At 40.3% G+C, this 21,780-nt stretch overlaps 1 protein-coding gene across 1 annotated transcript in view; it reads left to right on the top strand.

The window, feature by feature from the left end:
* The first annotated feature begins 363 nt into the window (after window positions 1-363).
* Window positions 364-21,780, top strand: part of AGMO (alkylglycerol monooxygenase) — a 310,594-nt gene continuing 289,177 nt past the window's right edge. Inside the window, exons 1-2 of the mRNA XM_074266588.1 lie at window positions 364-714; window positions 4,128-4,258. Of these exons, the coding sequence (XP_074122689.1) occupies window positions 589-714; window positions 4,128-4,258 (257 nt within the window). The 5' untranslated portion in view covers window positions 364-588. The remainder of the gene's footprint in view (window positions 715-4,127; window positions 4,259-21,780) is intronic.

Below are 21,780 nucleotides of genomic sequence, written 5' to 3'. Positions count from 1 at the left end.
AAATGGCTTTGATGAAATCCAGAAGCCCCAGGCTTCAGGGCCAGTAATATACTGGCAGTCCTACACTGTCAGCTTAGCAAATACTGGCCTTTTAATGGAAAAAAGAATGAGCCAGTGAGAGAGAAAAGACATGACCCCATTGCACAAAAGGCGCTCTGTCATGTTAGGATGTGTATCCTTGGGGGGAGAATGAAGGGCAAAGACCCGGGGAGGGCTGCTGAATGGCAGCGGGAGATGGGCCAGTTCTAGTGGGATGAGCTACATTTGCTTCCACCCACATTTTCCCAGTGAACTCTCACCTGTGTTATCTTTCCCCACCCCCTGGCCGGCTTCTTAAAGGGAGGATAGGATTTCAGTTTCGCTTTGCAGGCATTAGCAGCTTCAGCTGCAGAAGAGCTTCCTTGGTCTCCTGTAACAAGCCCCAGCTTGGCATCGGTTTTCCCTCATCACCGGGGGGACCCACACTGTCTTGTCACCTGCCGTGGCCTTCCGGGGAGAGCCCAGCCTCGGCTCACCCACCAAGAGTAATCTTTGGGTCCCTGGTCACCATCCTTTCTCTCTGTAGCTTCTGATCTGACCAAGGCTCAGATGGCAATCCCAGAGGCCCCCAAGGAGGTTTCTCTCTCCCAGGGCATCCGCATGATGTTCTATGCCATGAAGCCCAATGAGACCTCCTTCCAAAGCCTGGAAGAAGTGCCTGACTATGTGAAACAGGTAAGATCCAGGAGCAAAGGGTAAACTCTCCCCATGTTGCAGGGAGACACAGAGAAGCACGGCATTACGGAGACAGAAAGGGGAGGGAGGAAAGGAGAGATCAAGAGACAGACACACATAGAGAGACAGAGACAGAGAGACACACAGAGAGAGACAGAGAGACAGAGAACGAGAAGAGAGAAAGAAGACAGAGAGAGAGAGAGAGAGAGAGAGAGAGAGAGAGAGAGAGAGAGAGAGAGAGAGACAGAGAGACAGAGAGAGACAGAGAGAGACAGAGAGAGAGAGACAGAGAGAGAGAGACAGAGAGAGAGAGAGAGAGAGAGAGACAGAGAGACAGAGAGAGACAGAGTCAGAGAGACACACAGAGAAGTCATGGCACGAATTAGATATTCTGATTGCTTAAAAAAAGTAAAATGATCATATGGTCACTTTAGTGATAGGAAATAGACCTGTACCTTCATTGGCACTGGGGACTCCTGGCTGAGGAAATTATTCCTTCCAAGGCAGCTCCTTCTCTACAATTAGAGTTGTCAGCTACTTCAAGAACTTCAGTGTCTTGCCATGTGCATGTAGCACTTGAACCCACTGCCCTTTTGATAGGACTGGCAATACCATAAAAAGGGAAGGGGTTTGCATCCCATTTTTAGCATTTGCTGGCCATGTGACCATGGACAAGATTTTTTAGTTTCTCTGATCCTCCGTTTCTCCCTTTTTAAAAATGACCATAGGAATACTGGTACCTACCTTACAGGGTTGTTGTGAAGCCAAAGGACAGAATATAAAGTCCATAAAGCAAACATTAAAATGCTGCAAGGCTGCTAGCTTTCATCGTCACTAATGATTAACCAGACAGTCCCTTTATGAAGTATCTTCTCTAGACCAGGAGTTTTTCTAGTCCCTATAGATACAAAACAGTAGGAAAAGTAGGCCTGCTCTTCAGGACCTTGAATTCTATAGGAGCCTAATGTTCTTGTCTAGATGGAAACCAAATAGGTATGAGGTGATTTTAGAGAAATTAGAGAAAATTGAGAATCCGTGAAGGAGCAGCTCAAAAATGGCTGCAGGGATTCTAAGTGATGGTGACAGGTAGTGACAATTCCCTGGCCCTGGGAGTCAGCTAGTACCCAGGAGCAGAGGAGGAGGAGAATGGGGGGCTAAGGAGTAAACATAATAATAATAATAATAATAATAATAATAAAGTCATAAAAGCTAACTTTTATATATCATTTTAAGATTTACAAAGCACTTCCCAAATATACTATTATTTGATCCTCATGACAGTCCTGGAAAATTGGCGCTATTATTTGTCCATTTTACAGATAAGGAAATTGAGGTAAATCAAGATTAAATGAGTTGCTTGGGAACATAAAACTGGAATTATCTAAAGTCAGGATTTGAATTCAGATCCAGGTCCAGCACCCTATCCCTATGGATGTCCCCTAGCTGCCTAGGAAAACCTGTTTTCAAATAGGGATCTTGGACTTTAGAAAGACCAGACTTCAAAGTCTGCCTGTGGTGCAGTCATATGACTATTAGTAAACATGAGCTTCAGAATCTAAGCTCTAAAAAGATGGTAGTGATAATACCCAAAGCCCTTCACAGAAAGCTCATATGAAAGAACTTAAAGTTCACATTGGAAAATTTTAAAGGCCACCTTAATATCATCCTTTATCTTCATTATCTCAGCTTTCTAAGAAGTGGCAGAATTAGAAGGTATTGAGCCTGTAGCACCCCAGATTTCTCTCTTTTAAGTTTTTCTTCTTTTTATTGTTGCTTCCAGATATGATAGCAATTCATAACTATTCCATTCCTAGTAGTTTTTGTGTTTTGCCCCTGGGAGGTCTGTGTGAAAGGACCCTGGATCAAGCGTACTTGGCTTTCGGTCTATGGGGTATTTAATGGTCTAAAGAAATGCTCTTCCCTTTTCTCTGGTGGAAACTTGATTCCTGTACAATGAATGTGTCCACCAGTTGGGTGTACATCGTTCTTTCCCGGGATGATCTCAGACCAAGTTTTCCCTGCAGCTCCACACTGTTCAGAACCACTTTTCAATCCCAGGCTCTGGCAAAGAACAGAAGTGGAAACAACCGGAATCAGAACCCGGAATATCAAAGTCCCACATCCTCACTGAGCTGTTCTTGCAGCACTTACTAGCTCAGGCCAGAAATAGACAAAACCATGACAGGAGAGGGAATGTTCTTCAGAGCCGGGATTGGAAAAGTTCAGAACAGCTGACTTGTTTCCACGTTTTTGGAGGCTTTTGAAAATGAAGCCCACATTAAAAAACCCTTTTTGGATTGCCTGCTACTAAGTTTCTAGTGTGAGAAAGGAAAAAAAAATTGAATTTTTCATTTAAACAAATGCCTAGATCTATCGACAATTACTGTCCAGAAACATTCTTTCAGCTCGCATTCACATACTACTTTGCTTCCTTCACAACTCCCAACAAGAAGGTAGGTGGTACAGCTACCATCCCCTCCTTCTCTTGCTATTTTATAAGTGAGGAGATGGGGGCCTGAGAGGCTAGCTAGGACAGAGCTGTGGAAGATGTCACATCATTTTTCCCGACCCAGATTCCAATTCTCTCCTCCTTGACTATTAACCATTCCTTAGACAGAGCTTGATGGAATGGATCTGATCAAGGAAAAGGTTATTTGAATAGATTTCCTTGAATATGACTTGCTGGGAAAACTGTTAAAAATGTGTTTTTCACTTAATTTAAAAAGTGACTACACCCAATCGTCAATACTAGCCCAAAGTCAAAAATCCTCCAGGGGAGTCTCCTTCTGGTGGCTCAGTTGATGTCATTTAGGTCATGATGCCTCAGAATTGAGACTTCATAAGCCATTCTAACTAGCCTTGAACTCAGCAGGGGCATCCTCTTCTCCCCAAGCCAACAGCCTCCCACCACATGTAAATACGTTTTATGACAGTTTTTTTTTTTAGGTCCAACCTGGAATCTTCTATTATATAACCAGAATAGTCTTGACTGGTGGCATGGTATGGTAGAGCCAACCTTAGTTCCTACAAAGCCTGAGTTTAAATCTCACCTCTGACATTCCCTGTACATGTAACCATGGGCACATATGTGTGACACATGCTCATACACGGTTCTCTCAATAACCCAGGAAACCCACCGACGCTAGAAGTTGCAGAATAGATAATTTTCTGCATTGGCTAAGGTATGATAAGTATGATCTCACTGAATAAGGGACCTTATTGTCTTCCTCCCCAAACGATCGATTTTCCCTCAAACTCAACAGGACAACTAAAGGTCCCTACCCTGATCCCTTGGGCTCCTTTTCCTCAGTGAGCAGAGAAAGGTTATCTCAATGAGTTGAATGGCCAGGAAGTTGAACAATTCCATGTGTATAGTTCCTGCACATAGATGTCTCTGGGATTTTTCTTTGCAGGCAACCCCATTTTTCATTACCCTGATACTGCTTGAGCTGGTCCTCAGCTGGATCCTCAAAGGGAAGCCAGCAGGACGAGTGGATGATGCTTTAACCTCCATCTCGGCCGGTGTCTTATCTCGACTTCCAAGGTAAGCTAGACCCTGAAGTTAAAGGGAATGGATGCACCTGATTACTCCCAAAACATAGAAAAAGAAAGTATTTTATTGTATGTAGTCAATGTCTATGTTCCAGCTATTATGTGGGAGAGTCTCCGGGTTCTAATTATCTAGAAAACTCATTTGTCTGGGGTGGATTCAGATAAATGGGTCAACTGGGCTATTTAGAAACTCATTCTGGTTAACTCATTCTTTTCCCTTACCACGTTGAACCTTTCATCAGAAGTCAGACAAAAACCAAACAAAACAAAAAAATTGGCAAAGTTAATGGCGCAGTGAATACATCGGCTAGAGGCTGTACCATTCTGCATCCATAGTCTCCCACCTGAAAAGAAAGATTAATTTGTCTCTCCAGCTACCTGTTCAAGATTAGCAATTAGAATTAATCACTTTGGCCTAAGTAACATTTCCGTTTCTCTTTTGTACTCCTGGTTCCTCTTACTTTGTCTAGGCTGAGTACATTGGATGCTTAGATCTAGACTTGGAAGAGAGCACAGAACTAATCTAGCCCGACTCATTCATCCATCCATTCATTCAAGACTTACTAGATTTTTCTGAATTCTTCATATTTGTTATTTTTTACTGTGAGATGTTATGTTATAACGTATCATATGATATCATGTCATAGATTATGTGATATTGATCATGTTGTTATATTACATGGTGTTATATCATATCACCTTCATCTACCAGATTATTTTGCAATTTCCCCAAACAAAAAGACTAAGCTTGGGTGCTTTTTGTCTTCGTTTTTCCCTCCTCTATAAAGTTTATATATTCTGATTTATATGAGACCTGTGCATACACATATGTGCTCTTTGGGACAGATGCCCAGGAGTGAGATCACTAGATCTCTTGCTTTGGAAAATTTTGTTCAATTACAATAATTGATTAAATGTTTATTATATGAAAGGCTCTATGCCTGATATGGTAGCTAGAAAGGGAATGCCAGAGGCATTTTCGCATCGCTAACTTCAAAGAACTTCCATCTGTTGGAGGAAGCAAGATGTTCACCGAAGAGTAAATAAGAAAGGGCGGGTTGTAAATATGACGGGATGTGGGAGTGATTTCGTGAGAATGAAGGCCCTTTTCGAGAAAGCTGCCTCAGACTTGAACCTTGGAAGAGGAATCTGGCCTCTACATAGCAGAAATGAGGCAGGAATATTCTAGGCTTGGGCCACAGACTATACAAAGGCAGGAAATGGAAAACCATGGATGGTAACAGAAAATAGTACGCTGAGGGTGGAATGTCAAGTGTATTGCGGTTCACTCGGGTCCAACTTTCCATGAGCCCATTTGGCATTTTCTTGGCAAAGATTCTGGGGTGGTTTGTCATGTCTTTTTCCAGATCATTTTACAGATGAAGAAACTGAGACAAACAGGATTAAGCCACTTGCCCAAGGTCACTTAGCTAGTAAGTATCTGAGATCAGAAATATTAGCAAAAGGAAAATGAAATCAGCCTGGAAAGACAGGTTGGAAAGGATAGTGAAGGTCTTTAAAGGCAAAGTACTTTCTCCTAGAGGCAATAGTTAGCCATTGAAACTTCTTTGGTGGCACTGAGCAGCAGGTCCCAAATAGATGCTCGTCAGGTCAGTCTGTTGTACTTTAATAAAGGGAAATTTGTTTCAGTTAGTCCTTCCAATGTTGTTCTAAATAAAAACAGATTTTTGTCCATATCGTAAAGGATGCGGTTCACTGGCCTTCTGGTAGCTTCCTAATTTAACTAATTATTCTCACTAACCAAGTGTTAAGCTGTGTTTCCTTCCTATTTAAGGATGGCAGGTGATGTCAATGTCTCCTGGGACAGAGCTCCATGGCCACACCCTCATTACAGCTGTGTGTGTGTGTGTGTGTGTGTGTGTGTGTGTGTGTGTGTGTGTGTCCAAAAGGAGGATGTGCAGAATGAAGGGCTTCCCTGAGTGTCAGAGTCCACACAACAGAGAGCATGGGTGAGGAGGAGCTCCTGAGGGGTTTGTGGTTTGTGTCTTAAGCTTCCCACCCAGTTTTTCTCACTGTGCTCTGAGGACTTGTCTTTTTGCATTTCTCAGGGCTTTGGAATGTTTTTGTGATCCACCCATAAAAGGAGGGTGGATTTTTTTTTTTCTTAAATGAAATAGAAATTTGAAGGTTGCAGAAAAAAATATAAAATCTCCAACGTGTCTAAATCCCCAAAAAAGTACAGAGCCATGGCCAGTGAACCACCTAGTTGCCTGAAGAACCTCCTCTTGGAAGTCTTTCCTATTAACACCCACTTTCCCCGCAACAATGTCGTGTATAGTTATCTATTTTCATAATAGTTGGAGGACTTATTGCAAAACCAAAAAAGACCTGATTTTGAGTTTTACCTCTGGCAAATACTAGTGACACGATCGCAGACAATATCCATACCTTCTCAGTAACCCCTAATATTGTAAGTCACAGAGGAATTAGGGATAATATTACAGATCTGAAACAAGAAAAACGTTTGGTTCATAACAATATCTCACGTTTTTATGCCAATTTAAGGTTTACAAAGCATTGATCACATGTTATCTCATCTGATCCTTACAAAACTCTGCTAAATAGGTGAAATTATTATCTCCATTTTGTAGATGAGGAAACTGAATCTGAGAGGTTAATTGCTCACAGTGTTTGAGAGAGGATTTGAACTCAAAACTTCCTGAATTCATGTCCCTAACTCTATCTGCTGCACTATAGAGCTAGTTATCTCTTTGCCTGTAGAGAAGAGAAATTTTATTTCATTTTATCTCAATATCCACAGTGCATGGAACAGGGAAAAGTTTTACCATCTTGGTAACTCCTTCCCCCCACACTTCCCCATTCTCAGACATGGGCCAGTTTAGCGGGGTTCTTGCTGAAATGTGGCTCCCAGAAGGCAATACCTGAAACTAATAGTCTGTCTCTCCAGGGTCAAGGACAGCACATGAGGAGCCTGGTGTTTGTCTTAAACTTGGAACATTCCATTGAATCATCACATTTTTTCAATATTAAGTGAATGTTTAAAAAAAAACCCTTGTTGAGAACAATTTTGTATATATTTGAGCTTAATTCTTCTGTAAAAAAATATTTTACCCTCAGAAAAATGAAAGCTCTTTGAGGTCCGGGAGCAATTTGTTTCTTTCTTTATGTCCTTGGCCCAGAGCTAGGCTTGTAGTAGATGCTTAAGAAATGCTTGATGAATGAGAGTGCAAATGAATAAAAAAGTCTGTAGGTGATTGGATTGCTAGTGAGCCAAAAGTTGGGGTTGGATTAATGGCAAGATATTAAAAATGAAGCTGTCGGGATACCTCTGGGATCTTATAAGTCCAAACATCCCTTTCTGTATGATTAGCCTCAGTATCTCAGGCAACTGGAGGTAGTAGGGCTAGCCTGTGCGACCCACTGCTGACTGTTAGCCAATCAATAAATGGGCGCTGATGCATCAGTCTGGAAGTGCCAGGCTGAGTACTGGTTATTCTAGGGACACAAACATGAAAGGGTCTCTATGGAGATGTCTATATCTACATCCAGATTATACATGTGACTATAGTCTCTCTATATAAATACATATGTAGACGTGTGTATATGTAAACGTGTGTATATGCATGTCTACACACATTTAATCATTCTGGAAAGATAGCTTGGAGTCAGCTCATAAAGTCAAATGTCCAAGGGTCAGAGAGACTGATTTTTAAAATATTTTTATTTGTGAAACAAAACAAGCATTTCCATAACATAGTACAATAAAAAAGATGACTGTATATAAAATTGCAAATCTATTGTATCCAACTTGCTATTCCTTTCTTTCTTTTTTTTTTTTTTTGTTATAGCTTTTTATTTACCAGATATATGCATGGGCAATTTTACAGCATTGACAATTGCCAAACCTTTTGTTCTAGCTTTTCCCCTCCTTCCCTCTACCCCCTCCCCCAGATGGCAGGTTGACTAATACATGTTAAATATGTTAAAGTATAAATTAAATACAATATATGTATACATGACCAAACAGTTATTTTGCTGCACAAAAACAATCGGACTTTGAAATAGTGTACCATTAGCCTGTGAAGGAAATCCAAAATGCAGGCGGACAAAAATAGAGGGATTGGGAATTCTATGTAGTGATTCATAGTCATCTCCCAGAGTTCTTTCGCTGGGTGTAGCTGGTTCAGTTCATTACTGCTCTATTGGAACTGATTTGGTTCATCTCATTGTTGAAAATGGCCACGTCCATCAGAATTGATCATCATATAGTATTGTTGTTGAAGTATATAACGATCTCCTGGTCCTGCTCATTTCACTCAGCATCAGTTCCTGTAAGTCTCTCCAGGCCTTTCTGAAATTATCCCACTGGTCATTTCTTACAGAACAATAATATTCCCTAATATTCATATACCACAATTTATTCAGCCATTCTCCAATTGATGGGCATCCATTCAGTTTCCAGTTTCTGGCCACTACAAAAAGGGCTGCCACAAATATTCTTGCACATACAGGTCTCTTTCCCTTCTTTAAAATCTCTTTGGGATATAAGCCCAGTAGTAACACTGCTGGATCAAGGGGTATTCACAGTTTGATAATTTTTTTTAGCATAGTTCCAAATAGCAGAGAGACTGCTTTTAATAAAAATAAAATAAAAGAACAATCCTAATACAATATGATAATTAAAACAATGCACCTATTATCTCTAGTGGAAAGAGGGAGCCCTTAAAGTTTCTTTGGTCAGATCTTCCTTTATGGACACATCATAACATTCCCATAGTTACTGCTGAACTTTTCCGGACAATCTATTACATAAAGAATAGTCTTTGGAGCCAAATTTGCCTATGCCTGTCTTCCCCTCTCCGCCTTGTTGGCTTGCACAGCGGATGCCAAAGATCAAAGGGCAAAGGGCAGGATCTGTGGCCACTCTTTTCCCATGGTCCTCTGTTGTTGCAAACAGAATCTCAAAACCCCAAATTCCTTAAACAGGTATATTGAAAAACAAACTATAAAAAAACACACGGGTTCTGGCTGGGCTTCCCGGCTCCTGCTGGTCAGGTTTCCCTTCCTCTTCACTCACTTTCAGCAAGAAAATATCAGGGAAACTCGACAGAAACCGTTAAACCAATATTGCAGCCGAAGCCACAGCATCAGGGGAAATGGGAGTGCAAATCATTAACAGCTGAGGGTTAGATTAACACACCATGGATCGTATCCTCTCTCAGGGACTCACTTTCATTCTCTCCAGGAGCCACTGAGGCTGGCTGTTTCCTTAAGGCCTCCAGTCCCCATTCAGAAAATGCAGGAGGAGGATCGGGCAAAGGCTTCTGTTTGGGAAAAGGTTCCTTCCATCCCTCCCTACATAGAGTTGGGTAAACTGGATGGTGCCCATCCATCCAAATGTGTAGGCAGACTTTTCCCACTGCACAATCTCTGTCCTGGAAAAGCTGTGCAGGGCTGGTGGCCTGGAGGAAAAGCCCATTGGACTTGGGGAGAGCAGTTTCATTGTTAGGTCAAGGTCATCCGTTCCCAGATGGAGGTCAGCAGATCTCAGGCCAGAGGAAGACATTAAAAACTGGTCAAGGATCCGTCTTATTTTCTAGCCAGTTTCTGTGACAGCAGTTTGTCAGGAAAAACAAAAAGGCCAGCTGCATCACAGCCTGGATTCTGGGGGCAGGCAGGGAGACAGCTGCCGGTTTGGTCCAGCCGCTCTCCTTGGAGAACCAAGCCCTCGCTGTCTGTGCGGAAATTTCTGTTCGCTGGCGTTAAGCACAGCACATTATAGGCAGGTATTTTTGCAATCAATCGTTTCCTGTACAAATGCTCACCAAACACTTATGTTCAATAAAAAGTTACAGGGGAAAAAGAAGTTAGATGGTTCACTTTTAAAATCAAACTATAATAATTACTAATGAAACCTTAAAACACTTGAAATCAACCTACCGATTTCAGAATGAACCGCAAGGAAATCCTGACAGAGTTTTGCTTTGTATTAAAAGAATATTTTTCGGAGAGCACTCTTTGAGATGTCTGGGTGTCTCTGATGTGACTTCCTTGAAATGTTTCTGTTTTTGTAAAGTTTCTTGTCTCTAGAGAAGTTTTATACCAGATATACATATTTGCTTCACTCTTTCTTAGGCATTCGTTATTATTATTATTTTTTAATAACGGATTATAAATCAAACCAGAATGTGGTACAGGTATCATCTGAAGTGGAACATTTATAAAGGAGCCAGAGTTTTGTGCTCTTTTGTGAAGGGGTGCCATCTGAACTTTATTGCAGGGGACTCTCAGTCTCCCATCCATCTCTATGTCTTGCCACTGCCAGCCATGTCAGTGACAGAGCTTTCTATTTCTTAATAAGAAAATTCCCTTTATCAAAGTTCTTGTATTTTGGAGGTGAAGGGATAGATAAGATAAAAAAAATTGATTCCTTAGAAATATTTTTGACCCCAACAATAACAACCACAAAATGAAACAAAAAAGGAAAAAAACAAAAGGAAGACTGGAGTTTTAATATTCTATATTTAGCATAGAAGTAATAACAAAGGCTGGCAAGCGTGATTCTCTAGTGACAGAGTACTCATCACTTGGCCCGGCTGATTTGATAAGTGCATGTTAATTTAACAAGAAGCAGTAAATGTTTCAGCCAATATAAGACCTGTTGTTTATTCCAATAACCAAGAGAGTACGATCAACTCAGAGAAAGAAGCTAAGAAAAACATCAGCGTTCTTGGTCTTTGCATTTCAGAGGAAACCTCTGTCTCCTTTATTCTAGCCTTACTTTTTATTTGCTATTGTACAAATATTATTGTTTATGAGTAATAACTGATCAGGTTAATGCTATGATCCTTGACTTTTCAAATAAATTATAGATAAGACTGTCAGCCGTGTTCAGTGTGCACATTAAGCTCAAAATGTCTGTATATTGTGTTTATAATACTTTTCCAAGTTGCAGAATTTCTTTTCTTCATATACCTTTCATATTATATTTCAAAAAAATTTTTAAAAAATCTATGTTCTTTCACGATTTGGGAAATTAGTCGGATTGAATATTCTGCCTTTCTAAAATGTGAAACCGTCATGATCCCTTTCTGCAGTCTCAGAGTAAGCCACCGAGCCCCTGCAAAGCTTGACGTCGGCATGTTCATCTTAAGCAAAAATCAATATTCCACTAGATGGAGCAAAGCAGCAGGAGTTTTTGCAGATGGATATGTCAGCCTTCAGGGTCAGCATCAAAAACTTTTTGGAGAAAAAAGAAAGAATAAAGTAAAGTACCAGTTATTACAGCATGGCTTATTTTATTTTATTTTATTTTTTACTGGAGATATGGTTGGTTGGTTATTATATTATTATTATTATTATTATATTCTTATTGGAAAATAATGTGTGTAATAATCTGACACAGATTATAACAAAGAAAATGAGGAACTTTTTTCTCTCTTTTCTGTTACATGATCAGGCTTAATTATTCCTTGGATAACCGAACATTTATTGAAAGATCATTTATCTAGTTGTGAGATGTGGCTTCCTTGACCCTCATCAACACAGCCACTTCCCTTCTTCTAACCCCTACCCCCAAAAGTAAATAAACAACCCAACACAACCCAAAAAAGGGCCCTGAGTCTAAATCCAGGTGGATTTTTATAGTAATTTCCTCTGGAAGCAAGTGACTTAGACTCCCAGGCTTTTAAGGAAGTTTCCTGGGAGAAGGTAGAAGTCTTTAAATACAGGAACCAGCTTTGAATACCAATGACTGTACTTCAAGAAGAGATCTAAACAGGGCTGAGAGAAAAAGGCCAGATTGGAAATGCCAAAATGAGAGGGTGTTGAACAGAACACACAATCTTTTATCACCGTTGAAACAACAGAGCTTAGCTACTACAAGTCAGCAAGAAGAATTAGTTGAAATAGGAAACTGCCAGACTGATCTCCTTCCTCCAACCTGGTTTCTTTTCTCTACCCCACCTACACCTACATAAAAATGAGGGAATATGTGATTTCCTTGACACTAATACAACCTTTGACCCTTAACCCAGGAGCAGATTATCCTTGACCTGGTTCTGGGTTCAATTTCCCATAGGAAAAGTAAGAACAATAATGATATTTGCATTGCACTTTAAAATTTCCAAGTATTTTTCAAATATGTAATTTGATTCTCACAACAACCCTGGAAGTTGGTGCTTTGAATTTCTCCACTTTATAGATGAGTAAACTGAGTCAGATTATGGTTAAGTGACTTACTGGGGTCATACAGCAAGAAAGTGTCTGAAGTCAGATTTGAATTCTAGGACCAGAATCTCCATCCACTGGATGACCTAGCTTCTTCCACTAAAGGAATAGGGGCATTGAAACCAAACTGATTGAAATTTTCATTGTTCAAATAACATTTTGTTATCAATTTATCCTGAGTGCATTTTTTGGTTTTAGAAACTGGTAGACAGATAATATATTTTGAAAGCAGTACCTGACCAATTCCTCCCAATAGCTGAAAATTTGGCTGCCCTATGACCAGAAAACAGATCCTCAGCTTACTCATATCCTCAAATATGGATAATAATAACAATAATAATAATAATAATAATAATAATAATAATTATTATTATTATTATTTTCATCTCACCTTTGAATCCTGAATGCTAAGTTTATTGTCTAACACATAGTTGGTAGTAGCTCTGGAGTCTATTTGTTAGTTTAAAGCGGGAACAAATGGGACTGTGTGCATCACCATCACTGACTTGGCCAAATTTCCTTCTCTGTATCCCCAAGATCCCCAGCCCTTAGGTCCTCTATTCATACTTAATGACTAAACTGGAACTGGGGTTTGGGAATTAGGTCCCTAATCCCGTATACTAAGCAGTAGGCCACATCTCCACATGAGAATTTCAGCTCAATGTGTAGTTCATCGATTGTTTCCGGGACCTCTTCCCTCCCCCCCCGCCCCCCAGGATGGGTTTTCAACATGGAAGTTGAAATTCCAGAAAGCAGAGTCATATGGTGGTGGGAAGGTGTGGAGGAGAGAGGAAGGAGCTCCGGTTTAGGATTCAGGGTCTGGTGGGAACATTTTGGAAAATGTAGGTGCTATTTCCTGCAATCAAGGACTTGCCAGAGCTTGATAATCATTTCCCAGCTGTGTCGTTCTGGCGAATTGTTTCTAGTCCTGGTGAATTCATGGCTGGGTTTGCATGTTAAAAAGGGGAGGAGACCAGTTCCATCTTGCTGATAGAACGCAGGGAATAGAGGTCCCCCAGCTCCTCCCTGCCTGGCCTCCACCTTGAGGGAAGCTTGGCTTTGTGTACATGTGTGAAAAAAAGCTTCAACTGGAGTATGTCAGGCATATTTCTGCTCGATTTGTGTCAACCCTAATAAGTCAGTTGACAGGGTAATAAATTGGGTGTCTGCTCCAGGCCTGGCACCTCCAAAGGAAAGTTAGGGGGATTTCAGTCACAGGCAGCTTCACTTTGTTTAGCAAATGAACCTTTCTCGGGAGGCCTCCCATTTCCCCTCTTCTCCCCTCCTTTTCTCTTCACTCTCTTTTCTTTTCCATCTTTCTGTTTTCATCTATCCTTTCTCTTCCTTCTTCTCTCTTTTCTCCTTTATCTTCTCTCACTCATCCTCCCCTCCACTTTCTTCTTCTTTTCCTCTTTTCTGTTCTCCCCTCTCTCTCTTATACTCCCTCACTCCTTTCCCGTTTCTTTTCTCCCCTTCCCTTTAATCCTTCATCTCTTTCTTCCCTTCTTTCCTCTTCCATCTCTTTTTTCCACTTCACTTTCTAATTCTTCCTTCTCCTTTTTATCTTCTCTCTTTTCTTCCCACATTTTCTTCCTCTCTCTTTCCCCCTTCCCTCCCTCTCTTCTCCCTTGATCTTTTTTATTCTCTTACTCTTTTATCTCTCCCTTCCTTTTCCGCTTTTCTTCTCATCTCCTTTCCCCCACCTTCCTTCTTCTCTTCCTGACTCCCTGTATTTCTTCTCTTTTCTCTCTCCTTTCCCCCTCCCTTCTTCCTTGCCTCTATCTTTTTCCCTCTTTCTTTTCATTTCTTCTCCCTATTTTTTCTCCACACTTATTCCCTCCTTCCCTCTTCTCCCCTCCCTCTCTTTTCTTCTTTCTTCTTTTCTTTTTTATTATCATTTTCCTTTTATTTCTCCTCACCTCATTTCCCTTCTCTCCTTCCCTCTCTTGCCTTTGTTCTCTTCTTATCCTCCTACTGTTTCAACTGTCTCTTCCTCTCTCTCTTCCCCCATGCTCTTTCTCCTCCCTCTCTCTTCTCTTTTCTTCTCTTTTTTGTTCTTCTTTCTCTTCTCCCCTTTTTTATTTCTTTCTTCTTTATTTCTTCCCATCTCTTCCCCCTCTTCTTTTCCTCCCTTGCTCTTCTCTTTCCTCACTATCTTCACATCTTCCCTCTCTCCATCCTCATCCTCCCACTCGTTCTTCTTTCCTTTCCTCTCCTTTCTGTCCCACTCTCTCTGTTTCTGTCTCTCTCTTTCTTTCTGCCACTGAGATTATCACATGACAATACTCACTCCACTTGCCATTAGAAAAGTGGAAATCTTTTACATCTGGAAAGAAAAGCATCAGCATTTTGGGGAAGTAACAGTAACTGTAAGTCATACTTTTCACTGATTTTCAAAGCTGCCATGGCATTCTTCTTATATGAGGGAAGTGTATTAGAGCATTAAAATCCCCATTTCACAGATGAGGAAACAGGTTCACATAGTTTAAGTGACTTGCCCACTGTCACACCATTAGAAGGTATCCAAGGTTGGAGTTTGCTGGAGCTTGGATATCCCTAACTAGGGAGTCACCATGGTAGGGGTTCTGAATTACATGGCAAAACTAGGATTCAGTGTTATCCATTATTTCCATTCAGGAGTAATTCGTGATTCTGCTCCATGAGAGAAAGATGGACTCTGAAGCCCAGGGAATTCTGAGCCTTTTGAGATGGGAATGTCTTGATCAAGAACTGCCCACCTTTGTTCCCATCTTCTGGATGATTTTTCTTTGAGATATATTTTGTATAGCTGCATCTCCCTCCAGTGTGCTTCTATTTCTCTGTTTCTATATCTAACTAATGAACCTTCTCCTCTGGTCATAGAAACAAATGAATATTTTCTTGATAAAAAAATGGTCATTTGGGACACTCCCCTCTTGGGCTTGACAGTTCAGTAGAATGTAAATTCATTAGATATCAACTTATTTGTCATTTAAGGGCGTCTTCTTTCTTACTTCTCTTCATACACCCTGTGGTTCAATCATTCTTGTTCTTCATTTATGATCTTCATTTACAAGCCTCTTTCCATGCCTTTGCACTATCTTCCATATCCAGAATGCTCTCTGTCCCCACTTCTGCCTTTTAAAATACTGTGTTCCCTTCAAAATCCTGCTAAACCCCACCTGTACGAACTCCCTCTATATCCCTTCTGGTACAAATGCGCTCCTCCAATTACCTTGTGTTTTTTATGTATTATTTGGTATATGCTTGCATTGTATGCACAAATCTCTTTGTATTAATGTAAAAAAAAGATTTTGAGAATACAAGGGTTGTTTTTTAATATATTTGAATGTTTATTGCTTTGCACAGAGCCTGGTATAAAGCAGATGTGGTATAATAAATGCTCATTGATGTGATTGATAGGACATCAGTTATCCTGGTATATGTTGGAGTGTTTCCTATGCTGTATCACTATTTATATCTTTCTTTAAAGATAATGCCTTCTTTCCAAACCTCCAAAGGGCATTTTTTATTTTAGGAAGGGTTGTTGGAATGGGCAGCAAAAGGCTAGAGAAGGAATAGAAAACTAGATCTGTTCCTATGCATCTTAGATTGGGAAGGGGAGAACAGATTTAATCAGGCTCAGAGCAAGAAGCTGTAGGATCTGCTGGTTCTTCTTGGGGTACAGTAAGCTGCAGACTACAATGAATTTATCTAGTTTTAAAATGGCTGACTGAATTTGCCTCATTCTCTCAGGGCATTAATTCAACTAAAACTAGCCAACATTTCATCCTTCCAATTTTGCTTTCTTTGGTCGTTCAGGAGCCAACGACCATTTGAGGGCAGCTGGGGACTTTGCAGGTCATTTGGGCTATGTAGGAATCCTTTCTGCTCCTTCCCCCAGTTATTTGCATTTTTATATGCCTTGTAAATGTATCGGGGACTCACATACAAATTCCTGCAGATGACCTTGCTCTCAATATCTCTGTAGAGGGAACAAAGTTTTTTTTTTTTTTTTCCTATATATTTTCCCCCTCCCCCAAGGGCATGAAGCCAAGTTTCAAGGGGAAGAAAGCCCATGAATATCCTTTAATTTTTTTCACATCTGTGGTAGTTGGTAAGAGCCTGAAGGCTCTGGAGTTGGACAGTGTGTTATTGACAAAAGCTTTTGGCCCCTGGTAGAAATCCAATGATAAATGAGATGAATACCTTAGAATCAGCTGGTATCTAAAGAAATATGTCCAAGGAAAGAAAAAGAAAAAAAAAAAAGAAGAAATATGTCCAAGGAGGCAAAAAGTTGGACTTAAAAAAGAAGAAAAGTTTCTGTCTTTTAACAAATAAGGTCTGAATTGAGAATTGTTTCTCATGACATACAATCTCCTTATTGGTCTGGAGCTGGAGAGAGAGAGAGAGAGAGAGAGAGAGAGAGAGAGAGAGAGAGAGAGAGAGAGAGAGAGAGAGAGAGAGAGAGTGAGTGTTAGAGTTTTAAATGAAATATGTAGGTAATTCTTGAGAGTATAATTTTAAAAGACAACATGACACATTTATATGTCTGCTGAAGCTATACCCATTTTTCTAAAACACTTTATATATAAACAATGTGCTGATGAGTGAGAGCTCATGAGATAATGTGTTTAAATCACTTTGCAAATCTAAGAGTGCAAACATCAGCCATTTACATACATATTCCTGTATTTTGACATGAGTACCCCATTCTTAAAGTGACCCATCTTAGCAGAGTGCCTCCCCATTAGTCAGTTTCAAAGCAGGACAGCACTCCTAAGCCTCTGCCCAATGAAGTCCCTAGGAGCTTTTCTTATTCACTTGTGGCTCTCCTAGTAAATCTAATAAAGGACATTGAGAAGGAAGCTGCTTGATGGAAGGAATTTGAGAATATTTTTAAGCACATCATCTCTAATTTAAACTTACGTCTTAAGATGCGGTGAGATATAGTCTGGCTCAGCCCTGGGAGCGGTCCCCATTTTTTTAGGACTTATTCATCACAACACCCCTGGGAGGTGGGCTAGTATTGTATTTAACAGATGAGAAAACTCCAAGCATGAAATGGATAAATTACTTTTTCTGGGCTTCTACAGGGAAATCAGGAGCAATGTTAGTTTATACTCCTAAAGACCCAGGCACTTCTTCCAAATTCTGACTCTGAAGCTAATGATGTAACCACAGGCAAGTCACTAACTTCCAAGCATCAGTTTTTTGTTTTTTGTTTTCACCCATAGAATGAAGATCACAATCCCCAACCCCCCCCCCAAAAAAAAATTGCAATGCGAACTTATATAGTTGATTTTCGGTCATGTCTGACTCTATGGCTCCATTTGAGTTCTTTTCTTTTTTCTTTTCTTTTCTTTTCTTTTCTTTTCTTTTCTTTTCTTTTCTTTTCTTTTCTCTTCTTTTCTTTTCTTTTCCTTCCTTCCCCTTCCTTCCTTCCTTCCTTCCTTCCTTCCTTCCTTCCTTCCTTCCTTCCTTCCTTCCTTCCTTCCTTCCTTCCTTCCTTCCTTCCTTTCTGCCTGCCTGCCTGCCTTTTAATTTTTTTGATAAAGACATTGGCGTTATTTGCCATTTCCTTTTTGACAGGTGAGGTGTAGAGGGCTAGAACTGAGCAGATGCAAGGTAACCTAGCACTTAAGGCTAATTACCCATTGGACAATTCTCTATCGCCACATGTTTGGAGGGTGACCCTCCCCAACTATTTTGTTCTGGCTCGATTGGTGGGTGTAGACAAAGAAGGGGAAGTGACATGAGTGGGTGGAGTAGGAGAAGGAAATTGATTCATTCTCCTGGCGGTGGAGAGAGAAGAAGGAGATGTGGAGATTGCTAGATCTAGTCCCCTGACTGTCACTGCAAAAGACCAAGAATAAAGACTTTAAATTATCCTGACTCCGGCTGATTTTAAGAGATCCAGGGTCCCAACAATGAGGAGACTGAGACAAATAGGATTAAGTCACTTGCCCAGGGTCACAAAGGTAGCAAGTGGCTGAGGCTGGATTTGACCTTGTGAAAATGAGTCTTCCTGACTTCAGGATGGGCATGCTATCCACTATGCCTCCTAGGGGCCCATGCAGTTAACACTCATCTAACAAGGTTGCTAGGTATGACATAACACAAACGCAAATGCCAATTATTTGTTATTGTGTTGTTGCAAGGATCAAATGAGACAGTTTTATACAATTTTCATAAGCTTTAAAACTAATGATGATGATGATGATGATGATGATGATGATATCAACAAGAATGATAATATTGTAGGGGGAACCAAAAAGTTAATGATCTTACTCAGGGGTTAACACAACTTCTATGTCTCAAACTTGAATTCAAAAGCCAGGTCTTTTAGGCTTGAAGACTAGCCTTCTATCTACTCTGTCCCTTTCCCCTTATCTCTCCCAAGGCCTCTCATTTTTTGCAATGGAAAAATGGACAACTAAGTCATAGGAATCAGCTGATGACCTGCTGAATGGTCTATTATTGACTTGAAAGCAAAGGAGGCACACAGAAATAAACTGACTTGAAAGGAGAGGAAAGCTCCAAAGTAATACATATGTCTGGAACGACTTTAGTTCTGTTCTTCCACGACTGTAAACAGAAATGATACAAAAGAAAATGCTTGGAAATAATTATTTTTCAAAAGGAAGAAATGGGCCCATTTGCTGTATACACCTTTCCAAGTGGGGGAAAAGCCTGACCATGAAGAGATCTGGTGATAGCCACCTGGGAGCATTTAAAAGGTCTAATTTCAAAACATTAATGGGAGAGTTAGTAGTTACACCTTATTTCTGAGTGAAATGATGTTTCATTGTTCCTGGGCACTGTCCAGACTGGGTCAAGACCCCAGAGACACTTTTGGATCACCGCAGGAAAACAGTGTGTGCATTGTCTGGAAAGCCTGAAAAACAGAGGCAAAACTAAGGTGAGGTGGGTTGACCTTTGTTCCAGGTACTAAAATTTAGAGAGTATTTATATTTACTTGAAATTGTTCCACCCCTTAGAAAGAATTTTATTAAAGAAAGACTTTTATTAAAAGTAGAAAATGCTTTTTCTGCCATCAGGATTATATTTGCTCTTCCTCTGCACTCCAGGAAGCAACCCCCCAGCAGCAGCTTCAATGATATCTTGAGGATTCCACCTAGAGCAAAATGGGCACAGGCATTCAAATGCATTTGTCTCTAAAAGTTGATTCAAATGTGTATTCGGCAACAAGCTCCTTGAGGGCAGGAGACAGTTGTTGTTTTTTCTGTTTGCTTTGTTTCCTTTCACTTTCCCTTGTATCCTTTGGAGCCTGTGGTCAAGTGAGAGCTTAACACATGCATCTTGGCTGGTTAATTGGGTTTCATGGCACTTGTTCAGAGAGCCTATATCTCCTTCATTTGCTGAAAACGGAAGCCTGGCAGTTCTCACGAGAACAGATGTAGCTGGCATCTTGAAGACTGACTTTGATAAGTTTTGTATTTAAGCCATGTGCTTGTATCTGTGCCATACCCTTTCTTCCTTCCTGCCCCCAGGAGGATGTCAGCTCTTTCTGGAAGGGGAGATTTCCTTTTTCTCTTTGGTGATGTATATTACCTCGCACAGAATCTTTATTTTCTTTCAAGGGTCAGCTCAGCTGCCATGATTTTCTGTGAAGAAATGTTCAGATGTGCTCTCTCCTTGGTCAGATTATCTTCTCTCTACTTGGTGGTGTGGCTGTCTGGATATTGTGTTCTTCCTGTTCCCCCTGCCCTGAATTGCTTCCCACTGGAAAGCAACCTGCATAACCTGGGACAAGACATTAAGTTGCAAGGACAGGAACTGTCTTTTTCCTCTTTTTGCATCTTCAACACTTTGCACAAAGCCTGACAAATAGTTTTACTTAAAGAATGGCTAGTGAATTGAATTGAGTTGATCTTTCAGAACCTCAGTTTCCTCCTTTGTAAAGTAAAAGGGTTTTGTTTGAAAGCATCCTCAGTCCCTTTCCGCCCTAGCGTAATGATCCTATGAATGCAAGATCTGGGAGGGGGAGAACTGGGTTATTTTCTGTCTCAGTAATCCCAAGTACCAAGTAAAATGTGTTATATAAAGTAATTGTTTATGGATCCAAGCATTCTGGAGAACAATTTGGAACTATGCTCAAAAAAATTATCAAACTGTGCATATCCTTTGATCCAGCAGTGTTACTCCTGGGCTTCTATCCCAAAGAGATCATGAAGAAGGGAAAGGGACCCACATGTGCAAGAATGTTTGTGGCAGCCCTCTTTGTGGTAGCTAGAAACTGGAAATTGAATGGATGTTCATCAATTGGAGAATGGTTGGGTAAGTTATGGTATATGAATGTTATGGAATATTTTTGTTCTGTAAAAAAAAAAAAAATGACCAGCAAGATGAATACAGAGAGGGTTGGAGAGACTTACATTAACTGATGCTGAGTGAAATGAGCAGAACTAGGAGATCATTATACATTTTTTTTGTTCTTGTTTTGTTGTTTTTTTATGTGCAATATTTTTATTAATTTTTATAATTATAACATTTTCTTTGACAGTGCATATGCATAGGTAAATTTTTTTTACAACATTATCCCTTGTACTCCCTTCTGTTCCTCATTTTTCCCCTCCTTCCCTCCACCCCCTCCCCTAGATGGCAGGCATTCCCATACATATTAAATATCTTATAGTATATCCTAGGTACAATATATATGTGCACAACCGAATTTTGTTGTTGTTGTTGCAAAGGAAGAATTGTATTCAGAAGGTAAAAATAATCTGGGAAGAAAAACAAAAAAACAAAAAACAAAACAATGCTCACAGTTTATACTCATTTCCCAGTGTTCCTTTTCTGGGTGTAGCTGATTCTGTCCATCATTGATCATTTGGAATTGGATTAGCTCTTCTCTATGTTGAAGAGATCCACTTCCATCAGCATACATCCTCATACAGTATCATTGTTGAAGTGTATAATGATCCCCTAGTTCTACTAGTTTCACTCAGCATCAGTTGATGTAAGTCTCTCCAAGCCTCTCTGTATTCCTCCAGTTGGTCATTTCTTACAAAGCCATAGTATTCCATAACATTCATATACCATAATTTACCCAACCATTCTCCAATGGATGGGCATCCATTCATTTTGGCACATACGGGTCCGTTTCCCTTCTTTAGTATTTCCTTGGGATATAAGCCCAGTAGTAGCACTGCTGGGTCAAAGGGTATGCACATTTTGATAACTTTTTGGGTATAATTCCAGATTATTCTCCAAAATGGTTGGATTCTTTCACAACTCCACCAATAATGCATCAGTGCCCCAGCCCCTCCAACATTCATCGTTATTAGTTCCTGTCATCTT

This window comes from Sminthopsis crassicaudata, chromosome 5 (genome assembly GCF_048593235.1).
Source record: "Sminthopsis crassicaudata isolate SCR6 chromosome 5, ASM4859323v1, whole genome shotgun sequence".
Lineage (NCBI taxonomy): Eukaryota > Metazoa > Chordata > Mammalia > Dasyuromorphia > Dasyuridae > Sminthopsis > Sminthopsis crassicaudata.
This window is presented reverse-complemented; position numbering and strand designations above follow the sequence as displayed.